This window comes from Chiroxiphia lanceolata, chromosome 2 (assembly GCF_009829145.1).
Source record: "Chiroxiphia lanceolata isolate bChiLan1 chromosome 2, bChiLan1.pri, whole genome shotgun sequence".
NCBI classification, from domain to species: domain Eukaryota; kingdom Metazoa; phylum Chordata; class Aves; order Passeriformes; family Pipridae; genus Chiroxiphia; species Chiroxiphia lanceolata.
In genome coordinates, this window is record NC_045638.1 from 81,288,623 (window position 1) to 81,305,920 (window position 17,298).

Below are 17,298 nucleotides of genomic sequence, written 5' to 3' on the forward strand. Positions count from 1 at the left end.
CTAGATCATGACAAAGCCTCTGCTGAAGCACCTCCATGGTAGTTGAAGATTTTCTGCCCTGCCAGTCAGCTCCATCCCTTTCTTAATGATACATGGGGATAAATATTCCGATTTCAGACTGGCCCTTGTCTCTTTGCCTGGGACTGCCTGTTAGCAGACTAGTTCATAGCAAATGCAAAGGTGTCTTCTGCATTGTGAGCTTTCCTTCCCGATGCACTGGACTGTGACTGCTATTAAGTTACAGACCATATTGCACAAGCCACCAGATGGTGAAGATAATTGACCTGTGGTCGCAAAAGACTTGGCTAGATGTGAACTGGTGATACAGCAGTGAAATTAAATAAACAGTTCATCTTTTTACTGTCACTATGTGAAGATTTGGCTGTATCTTTCTCTGCACCATTGCTTTGGACTTAGTTATATTCACATGTGGAGGTGCACTTCACGTTTTTGTGGGTGTACAGGAGTAGAACCTATGCAGGCAGAAGCCCTTGCCTGTTCTCCTGTAGTATTTCCACAGGTCCCTTTGCACACAGAAATGAAATCCAAGGAACAAATCCAAGAACAGGCAATAGTGCCTATTTACACTGCTTTACACTATTGAAGGTATCAAGCTGAAGGATTTAAAGGGCAGCAGAAAAGAAGTAAGAAAGTCTTATAGGGACAAATATTTTAACTGTCTTGAAATTCCGACTTTGACTGTATGAGTTGTGCATGTGTGCCTGTGGGAAGTGGGCTTCCTTTGTTTGGAGCATTAAGCTGTTGATGAACAAAGGCACAAATGACTGGTTCTGGAAAATGAATGATGCTCTTGTCCATAAGTGTGGTCATACCAGGGCAGCCCTGTCAGTGACTGCAATTTAGCCCCTGCCATTGCGATGCTTTTCTAAGACTCCAGTTTATAGTAAATGCTATGTATTTCATAAGAATTGCAATAATTTTCATTTTAAAATGTCCCAAGAGATGGAAAATCTTGGTCCCATCCTTGCACCAGTAAGTCCTTTCTTCACCTCCCCCTTTCAAGGAAACAAACCCCCAGAGTAGCCAACCTCTGGGTTGCAGAATATTGATTTCATACAAGTTAGATAGGGGAGAAAAGCCCAATGCAGTCAGTTTTCTGTCTCCTTTATGTGGGAATAATACTCCTTAAGTGCTCATCTATTTAGAAGAGAGCAGAGATGGCAAACGTTGCTAGTTTTTCTTATGCAGAGGTACCTAAATGCTTGAATATGGAGTAATGCACAGTGAAAGAAATCTGGAAGCATTTATGATTGCCATCTATTAGGAACAGTGAAACTAAGAGAATAAGCAAATGGCCTTCATATGTTCCTCAAAAATATTTTCAGCTCTTCCTAATCAACTGCAATATTTCTCCTAGCTACAAAGTGCAAGAATTTTCCTTTTGTTGAGTAAAACCAGGTAAGAGGTGGCTTCCCTCCCCTCTGTTAGTTACAGTTTTGTAGATTGAAGGACAAGTCAGGCAGGAATGAACAAGCATGGTATTTAAAAAGAGCAGAAGGATTTGTGGCTGCATGCAATATCCACCAAGATTTGATTTTCTGTAGATATTTTTGCACGGAATGAAATATCCTTGTTCCCCTCTGTATGATTGTTTGTTCGTTATAAATATATAATTACCTGTATCTTGAATCCTTATCATACATATCACAAAACTCCAAAGTGAAATTCCTGGTAATGGACACAGTATTCTGTGACTTATTTTAGTTGGTAGAATTTATAACTCTGTCTTTGGTCAGAGCGTTTTTCTGTTACTTAAGAGTGATGATATTAACTTCACTGAAGTAGTTTAATGGTTTCCTTGAAACTTTTAGTCTTTTTTCATGTATAAATTGTTTGCTAAGCAAAATTCAGTAAAAATAAAGGGTAGAGTCAGGCTACTGTGGTGTCCAAAGTTTTTGAGCAGCCTGTGGAGAACAGAGGCGTTACGGTTTGAGATGTGTGTAGAACCCTTGGCACTGAAGAAGATTCTGTGTTAAAAAATGTTGGACTTGTCTGAATAGATGATGTCTGCAACACTGTGCCAGAGAGTGTTGCTGTGTTGAGTCAATGACAACCTTCTGTCAGAGCCTAATGAGAGAATTGTCTTGAGCCACCAAGCCATACAAACTTGAAGAGACAAACCAGCCATGGTTGAATGAGTGGCCCTCAACAATGTGTTCCTTTGAGCTTCTAAGCCTTGCCTTGTACTTGTGCAGTGAGGGCCCAGGAGATTTGCCAGCCCAGAGAGGCTGTTCTTCATCACTGGACATTCGGGTCTGAGTGGAGAAATATATTGTGGAAAAAATAAAGCAGAAAACCCTGGAGAAACACTACATGGTGGCTACTTCCTCCTGCAGAGGAGTCCCTTTATATTACTCTGGTGACTGTATTTTTTTTTAAATACACTAATCTTCAGCTTCTTTTTAAAGATTTTCAGGACAGTGGTAAGTAAGCAAATGATTTCTCAAGCTTTTTTATACTTTCTCCATATATGATAGGTAGAGATCACAGTTTGTGATTTGGTTTTTTTAGTTGTTTCAGGAAAGCATAGTTAAAAGGCAGTTGCAGCGTACATTGTATGTTATTATTGTCTTTAGAGTAGTGTAATAGGTGATTTGATGTCAGAACATTTTTTGATAACTTAAATACCGCTTGTGTTGTTTTTTAACCAAGCTAAGAAGCCTCCTTTGGCCAGTTGCTCTCTTAGGAGCTGAATGGGCTTGATGTGGTCTTTGGACGGTAGATTTGATTCTTTGTGTACTATTCTGAAATGATCCATTTGTCCATGGTGTTTTGTCTTTTCCCCTTTGAACTTCTAATATTCAAAAAGAATAAGACACGAAGCATTTCCCTGCAATTAATGTCTTGAGGCTCTGAATGCCTCTAACATAGTTTTTCAACTCATCTGGTCATAATCCTCAGAAAAGTCCCTGTGCCTCAGCCAGGCAGATACTACTGTTTTTTCCTCTAGTCTTTCTGCTGTGGTATTCTTAATGATTTGAAAATAATCAACAAAGTCCATTTACTTGCTCAATTTATGTTTTATTGCATTTCCAGTAGAATACTTAGCACATAAATCTTCTCAAAGTACACTTGAAAGAGCCATAAATGGCACCTGAAAATCTCCTCAAAGTAGCACAGTATTTTCAGTCAAGTAAGTATGGCTTCTGTTCTGTGGTCCTGCTAATTGAGCATTGAGAAGACAGATGCATCTAAGCAGTAAAATGTGCCCTTTTTCCTGTTCTAAGAAATGTTCCATTTATAGAAGGAACCAATGCACATGTGAAAAACTGACCTAAAGAAGCATACTAATCTTGTTTCTGCACAGATTTGTGTCAGTTCTACAGCTTCTGTCAATGTCAGTTGGACAGAATTGGACCTCTGTGGGGATTTTTTTCTGACGTGAATGCAAAGAGGTTCTGTATCTGTTTGTTTCAGACATTTTTACAGCGTCATTGGGATAATGATAAATCTTGATACACCTGTCACAGTGGCATTGTCCTTTGTTGATTGATGAAAACAGCTATCAGGAAAGGGCTGGAGTGGGAGGGCAGTCCAGAGGAAGGAATAGGTGAACGTGGTTTGAGACCCCCCCCCCAAAAGGCATTTAAAGGAGAGAAGCATTGGTTATGTAAGTGTATATGTTTTGCTGTGGATTTACAAACAAAATAATGAATGAATGAATGTTGAAGTAGGTAAAGTAATCCTGGCTAAGTCTTTGCAGAAGGCTGACTTCTCTCATGTATTCTTTGAAAACAGCAGACAAGAGCCAGATCTGACCCAAAAGCTATCTTTTATGCTACAGCTAAGATGACCTATCCTACAAGCTTTGAAGTCATGCCTCTTTAAATTAAATTCATTCAGGTTTTGGATCTGGCTTGGCTCTTTCCTGCTGCCTGTTCGCACAGAGGACGTTTTACTTCTCTGCAAATAGAAGTTTGTATACTGCTCAGTTGTATATGGGTGTCCAGGAGACTGGGCATTGCTATGCTGGCCACAAGGAAGCACCAGGGTTGGGATTTGCTGTACCAGATCTACACTGATATTCCTTTGCCCTATTTCTTAGTCTTCATGGGAGAAGGGCACTCATCCTAAAGGTCATCTCCTAGGTATTCTGCTTTCCACCGACTAGTACAGGGTGACCTGCTGAGATGTTGATCTCCAGTTTTAGATGAAATGAATATTCCTGCAGCTTACTGACTACCCTGCCTACAAAGTGGCAAAAATGCTGATTAAGGAGGGTATTTAATAATTTCCCACTTCTTGAGAGAAAGAAATTTAAAAAAAAAAACAAGCAAGGGAAGAAGGAAAGTTCAGATATGTTAAGTACAAGCAGAATATTCCCAGGTAGTCCATTAAAATGTGAAGTATCAGACAGATATTTCCTGTAGGAGATAAAACCTTTCACTTGGCTGTTGACTTTCAATTCCATATTTCACACATAATTTGAAAAAATGCATATTTTAAATTCTACTAATTCTGTGTGTATATTACTGCGTGTGTACAATGCACATGCACATTCTTGTCCCTGCAGCATATATTTTGCATGTTGCTGCTGACCAGTGTGTGCTCACGAGGTAGACATAGGCGTGCCAAATCTGTGAGTACAGGGGCTCTGTGTGTGTGTATAATGTTTGGCTGTACAGACAGGTATATATGTTTATGTCAAGGGACCAGTTAAGAGACTGCCTTCCTGCTGTAGGAAACATAAAACAGGACTGTGTGTAGCTGGAACAAAAGCAGCTCCCAGTCTGGAGAGCTTATCTTCACAGTAAATGGGGCAGATGTGGTTTTGGGGATAGGACTAATACAGGAGCAAGGTGGTCATGCAGTTGGGTCAAACATGTTGTACCAGTGTTGAGGCTTTACGTGTAACAGATCTATTCAAAACATGCAAAATGATTTGGAGTATGTAGGAGGTTGCCAAGGAGAGCTGAACTCAGAGGGAAAAAAAGAATCACAAAAAGGGTACATTTTAATTTTGTCTAAGCAAAAAAGATTTTTTTACTCGTTTGATTGTGATTGAGGATAGAAGAATCCCTGCAGACTTAGGAAAACTGTTATACAGCAGTTCGGTAGCACAAACCTGTAGTCTCCCCTTGAGTTGTGTGAAGCCACACAATCTGACCTTTGTCTGTGGGTTTCAGGACTCAAATATTCAGGAGAAAGTGGAAGAGAGAGACTGAAAAATGGCTAGGAGGGACCTTGGGTGCTCTCCTCATGCATTTTTGTTATCTGCAGGCATGTGTGGTGTCCAGGGACAAAGCTAATCTCCCTTATCGGTCCCAACTGCTCTCTCTCCCTCGCTGTGGCTTTTATATGCCTTCATTCCTGTAGTCACACCTTAAGCCAGTCCTGGCAAAATGATCCAGGTTATGGAAAAACTTTCATTATAAAAGCCATTAAGAGAACTCTGGCATCTTGACTGCACTAGACCCAGGGGCAATTACAGCAGTGGCAGGGTGGGTAGGAGGAGGCAATCCTGGCTTGGCCTCAGCCAGCGCAGGATGTGGTTGTCATCCTGGCTGTGCAGCTACGCTAGTAGGCAAGTGCCTCACCAGGCAGTACAAGAGGAAAACACATCAGTTGTTTTGTTCAAAGGCAAAAAGCAAACCCTGAATTTAGAGTCTCATGTACCTTCTCAGATCTTTCTGGAACAGTGTTCAACTATGCACAGACCTCTGAAACTCTTCGTGTGGAGTTTGCTTGTAATTTAACTCTGTACCACCCTGAGTTGGCTGCAGCTGCTCAGGATGAGCTGAGCAGGAGTCTTGCAGGGACATCAGTCAGGAGAGGGATTTTTGGAGCAGCATGCTGGCTGTTGTGTTAGGAGGCAGTGTGAACACGTGGTTGGAGAGGCTTGCCAGAATTGCAGTACCCTGAATTGCAGCAGTCTTACCTTTTTAGCAGGATCTAGACCTCTTTCCCTGACCCCATACATGCAAGTAAAGGAGATGATCATTTTGTTGTTCAAATCTGAAGGTTGCATTAGCAAAACAGCATCAGGATTTCCCTGTGTCGGGTGCAGTAGCTGGGAGGGCATGAGAGAGTTCTGCACCTTCAGCCATGGATGAGTGTGCTGGAGCTAACACGGGGTGGGATCCTGGAGTAAGAGAAGTGGTTGTTAAGTGTAGCAGTGTGGGTTTGTTCTGCCAAGTCGCTGCTCGAGCAGAGAACAAAGGTAGGTGGTAGCATGAAATCCTCACACCCTCTGAGCCAAGGCAGGACTTATGTTTAGGTGCTAAGGTACTCCCAATCTCAGGATCCCAGAAGGCTGTTTTATCTAGAGGGAGAGCTGCTGACAGGTGGGATGGATAAATGATGTTACTTGATAAAAGAAGACAGAAATAAAGGTTGTTCTGGTGTGTAACTAGACTCTTTGTTCCCCTGGAAATTCAATTACCAAGCATAACATTTCTGTGGGGAAAAGGTAACAAAGACCTTGGTCAGCTTAGAGGCAAGGCAGAGTAGTCTACCAGTTTTTGGTGGTTGTATCTTGTTTTTTACAGAAACCATCTAGTGATGATTGTGACAGATACAGCCAGTGTGTGGCTCTACGTCATTGTGGTCCTATTCCTAAGTAATGCTGGTTCTGCCCAGCTCTGGCTGTGACCTTCATTACAGATCTCTAAGAACTCTGGTTTTGTTCCCACCGAACAATTTAAAAACCCGAGGCAACACGGAGGTGGCACATTTCTGTTGCAGATGTATGTGGTGCCTGCCTCAATAGCGTTAATGTATCAGCAGCCAGCCATCACTCTCCTGCAGCCAGGCTGCTACAGTCGTGTCCCTGGCTCCCTTCCCTGCTTCCTTGCCTTACTGGCGCTCCTAATTTAATTTTGCAAGGTTTGCAGAGGGCTAAATTTGGGCCCAGGAGTGTTATTTTTAGAGTCTTGAAAAGAGGCTAATGTACAAAAAAGATTTGCTCACAGTTTAATGAACCATTTTTGGATTTTGAGGGGGAGAGGAGGATGGCAGTAAGATGGAAGGGCTTTTCATGTCATCTCTTTAGTCATATAAGGAGCAAGGGGTCCATCTATGATATTGACATCATCTCAGAGCTTCATGTGCGTTGTCCCATACCATTCTTTCCCCTTGATCTGTTTCCAAAACTCCTTTTTTCTTAGCCACCCACTTTTCTTCCCTCCTGCCAGCCTCCATCCTTCAGTGCTGCCGCAGATATCTTCTGCTGTACCTGCTTCCTGCATTTTCAGCCCTACACAGATTATATTTCCCCGAACCAATTTTAAGGAGCCATTGATGGAGGTGGATTTCAGCAAAAAATGCCTACCATTCATTTCTTGGTTTCTGCCAGGATGGGTTTTCAAGTGTTCGTGTTCCAACTGGAGGCTCATTCAAGGTCTAGAGCTGAGCAGATAGTGCAAAGACCAACATGACAGAGAAGCGTTTGTCCTTGACTTTCTGACCATGTCTGTCTCAATCTCTTGGGAAGGATACTGTTATCCAGGTGTGATATGCTTGCACCAACTCTGAAATCATCATGGAGACAGGCAGTGCTTTGTTACCTGAGATAGGTCATGTGGCTGAGGCCAGTTACGGGATGGTGAAAATCAGTTTAGTCCTCAAGTCTATAGCAAAATAAAAGAGAGAAAAATAAAAGGGATGGGGAGACAGGAGGCTGACCTTGAAGTGCTGTGCTTCCGGAAGCTTATCCGTCTGCTGCTGCCCTGTGTTGAAGTGAGCGTAGGTGGGATCACTAACCCTTTCCTCTCACCTTGGGACTCCACATTTCAGAGAGTGTGAGATGACAGATGGATTTTAGAAGAACTAGTTTTTAGACTGAAAAGGCTTTAACCTGTGTTTAAAGTGATTTGACATGGAGGGTCCTTGTCTTTCCTACTACTTCCTATTCCCTCCGTCTATCTTCCACCTGCTACAGTGTTTAAAACCCACCTGAGCCAACATGGCAGATGTTTGTCATACTGAGTGCTTTCTATGTAGCTACCTCATATTTGTTTTGGCTTAAGATATAATTCAGTCTCCCAATGTTTACTGCTGTACATGCTCCCCTGACAGCTGCAGAAGAGCAGCGAGTCCAGCTGTTGACCCGAAGTGTTCCTCGCAGCAGCTGCTGCCCGTGTGGGGTATGGACTTCACGAAGAAGCTGTGATCATGTTCTGAATTGCAGAGTGTATTTCACTAATGTCCTTACAAGATAAAAAGCCAAAAGATGACCACCACTTATGGACTAATTAGCCAGAAGCCTCCATTTCATTATCCTAATCCAGATGTTATCCTGCTAATTTCAAGGCAGTTACTCAGTGAAAATTAGACACACAGGCGTTGAGAGCAGATCTACATCACAGACTTTTGTTGGGAAGGCCCTCAGTCAAGGCTTTGATGGGTTGTGTGATCTTTGGCCAACACAGCTGTGCTGACAAGAAGTCCTCAACATTGACTTCTGCTCGTTATACCATCAAAACCTTGTTTTTACTAGTATTGCTGATGTGGGGGAGGAGAAGCTTTCCTGCAAATTGCTGCCAGAGTGAGCTCTGACAATGGTGACCTCTCCTTACTCATCCTGTGGACACCAGTATGACTGCTCTGGCAGCCTCCCTGGTAAAGCTGGCCCAAGTGGGTACAGTTGTGAGGCTCCTGTTAGGAAGCTGGGACTGCACTCACTTTTATTATTAATTTTTCCCAAGAGTCTTTTGAATGCATTTTTTAAAATGTACATCTTGTTCTCAAGAAGGCTTTGATCTTGTTAATCTTTTCATCTATGCATCAATCTGTTGTGTGAAAATGCTGGAACGTGCTCTTATTGTGGTGGGCTTTCCTAGGGTTTTGTTTCCACTTTTTTTGCATAGTTGAGAGAATTTTTATTTCCAGAGGCTCTCCCTCTGGCTTGATCCTACATGAAAGTTGACCACAGACGTGTCAGGTTCTAGAATGCCACTTTGGGCTATGTCTTTGAATTTTCTTTGCAGGGATTTCCTGATATCAAATTGAAACAATGCTTTGTGTTTCCTTGCATAATGTTAAAGAGATTGAGAATGAGCCTCCACATTCAGTTGTAAGCAGCAATCAGCTCCTTCTGCCTGTATTCTTGAGGTGGGACACATGCCAGCTTTGAATTCCAAGTTCTGTGGTTTCTATAGCACAAGGAGAAGTCTAAACTAACTTACCTGCTCTCTGTCTGTGTTAAGAGGTTGACCAGTGTGCTGCTGTGTTTGTGGTCATTTGGCCAGTTTGAGGCATGGAGAATATGATTAAATCCGTCTGCATTTGGGCCACATAGACTTAGCCTTAATCTTGGTCACTTATATTTGCTTTTCTCCCCTAGTTCTCACCGTAGATTTAGACCTCAGGTTATGCTTTCATAGTTACAGCTGTGCTTTCCTAAAATGTCCATCTGTTCATGATAGCAGCTGTTCTTGTGAAAACCTTTGCGTAAATGCAATCAGTTGTGTGAGAAGTCATGCCCTGTGGAATAACTTGAATCCAAAGGAAGGTGGAGAAGGGGTCATTTGGCAGCCAAAAACCTCCCAAAAAATTAAAACTGTACCTCCTATGCATGCCTATCAAAACAGAACCTTTCTAAACTGATCCAAGTCAGGACTTTCACAGTTTTCAGACCCTCACTGAAAAGAGTGGTGCGACAAGGTGTCCTTTTCAACTTTCCTCAGTGTAAACTAGAAATTGTTCTGCTGAACAGTTGATAGCATCGTGGTAATAGTTGATCACTTCAGCTAGGAAAGGAACTGGTTCCTTTGGCTCTGTATGTAACTGTGAGAGAATTCAACTTCTGATAGTGGGCTGGGCAGGAGAAGGTTAAGCATGAAAGGACACCTGGGAAGTATGCTGCCAAAGCACAGAGCCTGGTGTTGACCTCTGAAGAGGGTCAAACACTAGGCAGTACCTCAAGATCTTTGAATAATTTCTTGTCCTTGATATCATTGACCCCTTGCAGGTAAGTGTAAACTTCTTGGTTTATGAAAACATAATGGACTTCTGTTTGTACTTCTGTCTTTTGCCTAGGTCCTGAGAGAGGCTAATAAATTGGCTGAAATGGAAGAGCCACCTTTGCTACCAGGGGAAACCATTAAAGACATGGGTACGTGAAGAGGAAATTCCTTGTTGTTTGCTGACCAAATAGAATATCCATAGAGCAAAATACCTTGGCAGTCATTAACCAACAAGAGCAAATTGCTGATGTTTTGAAAGCTATGATCAGGTTGTTTCATTAGTCGAGCTATTGCACATCACGGGGACCAAGGTAACTATGTGTCTCCTTTTAGCACGTAGCAAATACAAAGCAATTCAAGGCACCTTAGCACGAGTGATGAGGTAGGTTGTACAGCCTTGCATTTCCTGCCTCCTGAGAGGACATGGATCTACTGTGTCAAGTTGTCCTTGCCACAGGGTAACTTCTTAGGTTGACACAGCACAATTTGTGTCAAATCTCTGTCATGGACTCCAGGAAAGGATACCGTGCTTTTGCGGGGTACTTTCTGTGATATGGGGATGTTTTTTTTCTTTTGCCTTTTTTTTTTTTTATCCAGATGTTCTGACATACATCAGGTTTGCTGATGCTCTCCAGTCTGAAAGCTTGATAAGCCTCTTGATTAATTTTCTGGGAAAGATTTTTCATTCACTTCTTTGCCATGTTGCTTTCCTCTTAAAATGATATGGAAGAGTGCAACTTCAGTCCTAAACATAAAAATTCAAAAACACTGAAAATACCTCACCAAAAAACCCCACATCCAACACCACAATAAAGACAAGCAAAAAACATCCAAACAAACCCAAACCCAAAAAAATCCACCTCAGTGCTTACTCTTTTTCTCTACCTCTTTCCTAAGGACTTTGAACTCGTACTCCAACCAAACACTGCAGACTGATATCTAACTCACTCCACAGACACAGTTAGCTCTGACAGCAGGACTATATTTTGAGGGGTTCCTAGGGAATAGTTTAAGAGATCAGAGTTTCCAGTGTTTTATCTGTTGACAAATGATGAGATGAGCCATATAAATCTGTAAAACTGGGTGGCTTTTGGAGTAGCCCAGACAGCAGCTGCGTGGTCCAGCAAGAAGTTAAAGGCAGCAAAAAGGAAATATTTGTTATTCATCAGCAATGATTGTTTCCTGTTAAAAGTGTCAAGAAAGGCAAATGTAATTCTTTTTGTATTTTACAGGGAAGGGAAGAAAAAAATATTTTCAGCTAACCCAATAATGTCGTGTAAGATTGACCTGTAAAAGACAGGGATTCCACAAGCAAGGGAATTAGTAGATCTGGTTTTCAGTTTCTTTCTCCCATAGGTATTCTCTTATATATACCAAAGACTGAGCTTAATAGACTTTCCCTTGGTGCTAGCACTACTACAACCTCTCTGTTATAGCTGGCATCCATTCTCACAAACCGTGAAGCATTTTAATGCCTTGGAGATCCCTATTTATCAGGTAGAGACTGCTGAAATCATACAGCTGTGAAGGGGTTAAGGTCAGACAAGCCATGTGTGTAGGTACATGCACAGTGTAATTAAGTAAAATTGTTTCCTTAGGAAACCAAGCTAATAAAATGCAAATGTGAAAGGTGATGTGGCTTACAATCTGGCAAGGCCAGTGTTTGAGATCATGCCTGGGCTTCCTTACCTGCAAAACATTTTTCTAGCACCTTTTGTATTTACTCAGAAATCCTGTTCTTTTTCAGATGTAAATGCATGCTTTTCTTATTAGTAGATTTTGTTGGGGGTTTTTTAAACATTTTGAATTACATTTTGAATAATGGGAACTCTAGTGGAAAAACCAGGCAGGCTGCCCTTACCCTTATTATGCGTCACAAGTCTGCTTTCAAATCTCTGTCAAACTAGTACTTGAAAAGAAGTGATTAATAATCAGCTACTAATGAAACGGTTTAATTAGGACTGGCTAGAATCATTTTGTGTTTAACTGTCCTTCGAACAAATGCATGTAAATTTATATAAATAAATAAATAATGGAATTACTAGCATGCTATATATTTATTTCTTTTTAACCAGATATTTTGTGCTACATATTTTGCTCTTAGTCACTTTTGATATTTTAAGGATCGTTCTCCACATCCAGATCTCAAGAGTTGTTGAAGACTATGCTGAAGCAGAGCTGATGTGAGGATGATTTAGTTATATGAGTTGCCAGAGCCCTGGAGTAAGGCAGACTCCCTCTTTCTCTCCCTCCAGGCTAAATCTCATGAGATAAAGGTAGAAGAAACTAAGGTCCCCATCCTGATGCCCCAGTAGCCTCACACCTCATGTGCATGGTGGCTGTCACCTGGAGGGTAGGCGAGCTGTCCTCCTGACACAGCCCTTGCACAGTGGGTCCCATGGGGTCCAGAGGCTTGAGGTTATTAGGATGATCCAGGGAGTTCTTTCAAGGATCTGGCAGCTCTGGTCAGTGGATCTCCTCTGTGTTTTTGAGGGGTGTCATTACTTCTTGGTGACAGCGTAAACCATTGCCACGACACAGCCAGCCAACTGCTTTAGTGGCAGAAGACGTGATAGGCGGCAGAGGTGGGGAGGGAACAACTTAAATCTTGGCAATTTTTAATTGATGTAAAACAGAAAGGCAGTCAGGAGGGGTGTTTGCTGTGAAAACCAGCCTTTTGCTGAAACAAGTGAGAAACATTTGAGGCCTTTTAAGAAGGGGACTGTTTTGAGTCACCATCACTCAGCTTCAAAAATAATTGAATTGTTGCAGAGTAACTTGATCGCTGACTTCAGACCTAAAATCACCAGCAGTTGGGTGTTGTACAGATTCATGGTTGCTGCAAATCACTGTAGCTCTGATGGCTTTCAGCAGGAGGGCCTTCATCCTAGGGCTGACTCTGCATGCAAGAGTGTGCAGAAGGACCCAAGCACCCTAAAAACCACATGTGGGAGAACTACCTTCTGTCCTAGGTGGCACAAACCAGCTTGGGGACAATCCTTAGCTTTTATGCAGACTGTTGTCAGCTTCAGAGGCATGCATCCAGACAGAAGTCATCTCCTCTTTTCATGCATGGTGTTCTCAGCTACTGGCAGTAAGAGTTAACAGTTTGCAGCCAAGCACTGGCTTTTTTACAGGGTAGCAGTTCTGTGCAAATGTAGGATTCTGGGTGATGATACTACTTCTACTCAAACTCTTACCTTCTCCACAAAACCGAAACTTGCATATTAGCTCCAGGCTCTAGGCTAGAACCCCAGATGAAGCTTGTTTTAATGTCATGATCTGAAAAGTAAAACCCCCTAATATGGTTGCTGTCATAATTTTTCTCCCATAATTTAAACCATGAAATCCACAACTTTTTTTCTTTTTTTTTTTTTTTAAGCTAAGGATGTTACTTACATCTGCCCCTTCACTGGAGCAATCAGAGGAACCCTTACTGTTACCAATTATAGACTGTATTTTAAAAGCATGGAACGGGTAAGCTTTTGAAATAATCTGCTTTTGTTAGCTATTTAATCTTTAGACTGAGGTGTTCTTTGAGAGTAATTCTGTGTGAAATGTAGCTGTATGTTTGAAAATATAGACATAAGGGAGCAGGAGCTGGGGATTTTCCCCCCTCCCCTTTTTAAACTCACAAATTTCAACTGTCTACAGGACCCTCCTTTTGTCCTAGATGCATCTTTAGGTGTAATCAACAGAGTGGAGAAAATTGGAGGTGCTTCCAGTCGTGGTGAGAATTCCTATGGGCTGGAGATTGTATGCAAGGTAAACTCTTACCTGTGTTTTACAGTAGGGGAAGGGGAACATATATTTTAACAGGTTTTCTCTGTAGTACTGTAGGACGTTCTGCAAAATGTTTCAGTCAGTATGACTTCACAGGCATCAAAAACCATCTGATTTTAAAAGTACTTTTCAGTATCTCCAGTACCAGTCATTCAGGACAAGATACAAACCTTTATTCAGGTTTTGTGCTGAGCAGTGGCTTTTCGTGCTAGGGGAAACCTAGGCCTGCATCCTACTAATGCAGTTCTCAGGGTTGCCCATCATACTATTCCAGGTAGACTCCAGTTATTGTGGAATACAGTACGTATGCCTTTCTCTCATTTGCATTTCAAGAGCAAGAAAGGAGCACGTTTCCTCCTAAATCATTAGCTCATGTCCACCTGCTGCGGTGCTTTGTGGTGAGGGACTGGCAAGTAGCCTTCATTCCTCCTTGAGGCCGTTCTTTCATTTCTTTCAAGGTAGTACATATTTCATTTGTGCCTCTCAAGAGCCCTTGGAATAACTGGTAATACAAACTTCAGTAAAAATTAACAATTTGCCTCTTGTGTCTGCTTACTGTATACCCACGAAGCAGATAATGCCCCCATCTTCCCTCCTAAATCCATACCACTGCTGTTTACCAGGGCATGGCCCCTCTGCCTGCCTCACTGGCCACACAGGACAAGCTGAATTCAGAACCTTGCAGGTCTTGGGCTGCTTAAAGCTCTTGTCAGAGCCCTTGAAGGCTAAGAGGAATGCCACTTGCTGGTTAAAAGCGGAATGAAGAGGAGTCCCAAACTACTCTGGTCACTGCTGTGACTTGGAGGCACCAGGAAGCTAAGCAGGCTGTGGGTGTACTGAGTCAAGACCAGCTGATGCAGTCTGTACCAAATCATCCCGCTGCTCCCTTGTCCTATTGCAGTCGTAATCCACCCTGGCTAGCGTAGGGATGGGGTGCTTGTGCTGGCAAGCTAGCTTGTTCCCTGTTTTGATCTGCATTCCTAGTCCTCAGCCATTTTGTTTATATGCAAATTTGTACACATGGTCAAGTTTGAATGAACTGCATTGTTTGCCTGGGTGGGAAACTCGGGCACAAACTGTATGATGAGTGTTTTGGCCCTTTGTAGTATATATATATGCCAACCTGCTTGGCCTGGGGTATGCAGAGCAGTTCAATGCAGTAACAGAAAGGTGCAAATATAGCTTATACATCCTGAAATGTTCTCTGTCTGAGACCTATCGCGTAATCTCTGTTTGTGAGGATGCAAAGTCTTCATCTGTTTATCTCATTCTCTAACTTGCTCTACAATTTACATATGCCTGAATTGATAGCTCAGTTCCTGCTGGTGGCTTTTAAACTGCTTACTACAAGTGTTTGAGTTGTGGGCTCAGCTGGAAGAACTTGGCACCTTAGAGATGCTTTATTTAGTTTTGGCATTTGATTTTGTAGGTGAGTGTGGAAAGGAGGTCCTGGGTTACAACTCTTTGAGGAAACTACTGTTGTGTGAAGGAGGAGTTCTCGGTTTCAAGACATCTTCTTGAGTGCTCTGAGAGACGAAAACTTTAAAGGGAGATGATGTTGAATGCTTTGCACCCAGCTGGCTAGGCTTGGGCTACCTACATGCAGTAGCTCTGTGGAGGTAGACCTCCACAGAGGTAGTAGCTACTCACAGAGGTGAGTAGCTTTGTGAGGCAGACCCTTCCAGTGGTCCTTTGGCACAACTTGGCATGAGAGCTCAGTGAGAGCTAGGAGATCTGTCTCACAAAGTCCTGCTGATCCCTGAGCAGGGCTCTCCCCTAGACTTTCAGCAGGTATAGAGCTTCATGTGAAGGCAAGGTGCTGCGGTCAGGCACACCTGTGCACTTCCTCAGCTCCTCTGCAGTTGGGGCAGGCTTTGTTGGAGTCTGCAGACAACCACTGAGCCAAGCCCAGCGTTGCACTACAAGTGTTCTAAGTACAGTATTAAATCAGTACTAGAAGGAGCATTGCGATGTGACCCTATTTTGAATTCTGGCTTTTGGATTTTCTTTGCATTTTGAAGTGGTTCAGAAATTTGCAACTTGATGTCCCTCTTTTTTTTTATCCTAGGATATTCGAAACTTGCGATTTGCTCATAAGCCTGAAGGGAGAACTAGACGGTCCATATTTGAGAACCTAATGAAATATGCTTTCCCGGTTTCAAATAACCTGGTAAGTGTCTTCTCTTCAGTTTTTACCAAAAGACACAGAGTGGCAGTAAACTGTCTCGTTCTGTCCTTCTACTTGGTACAGCATTCACATGGGGTGCATTTTCTTGAAGGAGGAGAAGTGGGTTTTAAGTCTGTTTTTAACTGAAGTTGGTAGGAGTTTAAAACATATACAAAACAGGAAAAGTCTACTACCATGGGCTGGATTCCTTCATGCGTGGAGAATGACTTAGTGATGAAGCCTTGCGACAGAGGGAAAGTTGTCAAAGCGCAGTGACATCCGTCAGAGGTTTACAACTAATGGTGACTGCACTGCCCCAGAACTGAAGTGCAATTCCTCTGCTCTGTAATGTTATGACGCTGCAATTGTTGTTTCAAATGCTGGTTGAAAGGAACTGTTTGTTAATATGTAAGAGAATTCTTGTCCAAGTAGTTTTTTTCTTTCTTTCTTTCTTTAATAATAAACTCCTTTTATCCATAAAGTACTAGGCAATAGACAAGCAAGATCAGGGGTGTATTGGAAAGTACATTGTTTTACGAGTTATCTGATACAGCAAGACGGTTAATCTTTTTCACAAAGCCCTAAAAAAAGTTAGTGCAGTGGGGAAAAAGGAAGGGTCAGTCATGAATTAGTATTTGAGATATCAAACATCCTTAAATGGGCTCTGAGTGGGCTCTTAATGGTAAATTTTCTTTCTTTCAGCCACTTTTTGCATTTGAGTACAAAGAGGTTTTCCCAGAAAATGGATGGAAAGTGTATGACCCAACTTGGGAGTACAGAAGACAGGTGGGTATTGTGCCACATCCTCTCTACTCTTCAGAAGTGAGGCTCTGTGCAGTAATACAGTTACAGGTCACATGGAGCGGATAATGATGCTGCTGACAAATGTTGTGCAGGCTGGATTTTGTTCTCCACACTGCAGTGATGGATGACAGCAGTACAGCTTTAGAGATAGTAGCATCCACTGATGGAGATTGGCTCAGGCTGCAGAGAGCTGACTTCAGCCTTCAGTAGAAAAAGCTAAAGCTCTGGCTTGGTCATCAGCCGCTGCTGGCCATGAGGAACATTGTAGGTACATTGCTGAGTTTCACACCTCATGCTGAGTTTCACACCTCAGCCTTTGCTTGTATCAGTTTTAATTCTTTCCAGTTTTTCCTGTCTTAAACATGAACTTGGGAGGAAAGAAACTAAGAGTAGAATGCCTTTATTATCATAGGGAATCAGCATAGGAATCAACCTAGAGAGTTTTGCGATTTACCATAGCTTAGAGCACACAGTTGTAGTGTGTCCAGAGTAGACTGGTCAAAATGTATTTATGATCGTGAAATGACAGGTTGTCAATTAGGAACACTGTGGTAAGAGCTTCAGTGGTCCTCCCTGGGGGACAAGATGAGAGAATTTTGGTTTTTATAATGGAATTGC

At 42.3% G+C, this 17,298-nt stretch overlaps 1 protein-coding gene across 3 annotated transcripts in view; it reads left to right on the forward strand.

Moving 5' to 3' along the window:
• The window catches only part of MTMR2 (myotubularin related protein 2), a 61,011-nt gene that overhangs the window by 24,779 nt on the left and 18,934 nt on the right, over window positions 1-17,298 (forward strand). For all 3 annotated transcript variants that reach the window (XM_032681193.1, XM_032681192.1, XM_032681191.1), the window contains exons 3-7: window positions 10,000-10,075; window positions 13,309-13,403; window positions 13,581-13,691; window positions 15,778-15,879; window positions 16,579-16,662. In XM_032681193.1, the coding sequence (XP_032537084.1) occupies window positions 10,000-10,075; window positions 13,309-13,403; window positions 13,581-13,691; window positions 15,778-15,879; window positions 16,579-16,662 (468 nt within the window). The remainder of the gene's footprint in view (window positions 1-9,999; window positions 10,076-13,308; window positions 13,404-13,580; window positions 13,692-15,777; window positions 15,880-16,578; window positions 16,663-17,298) is intronic.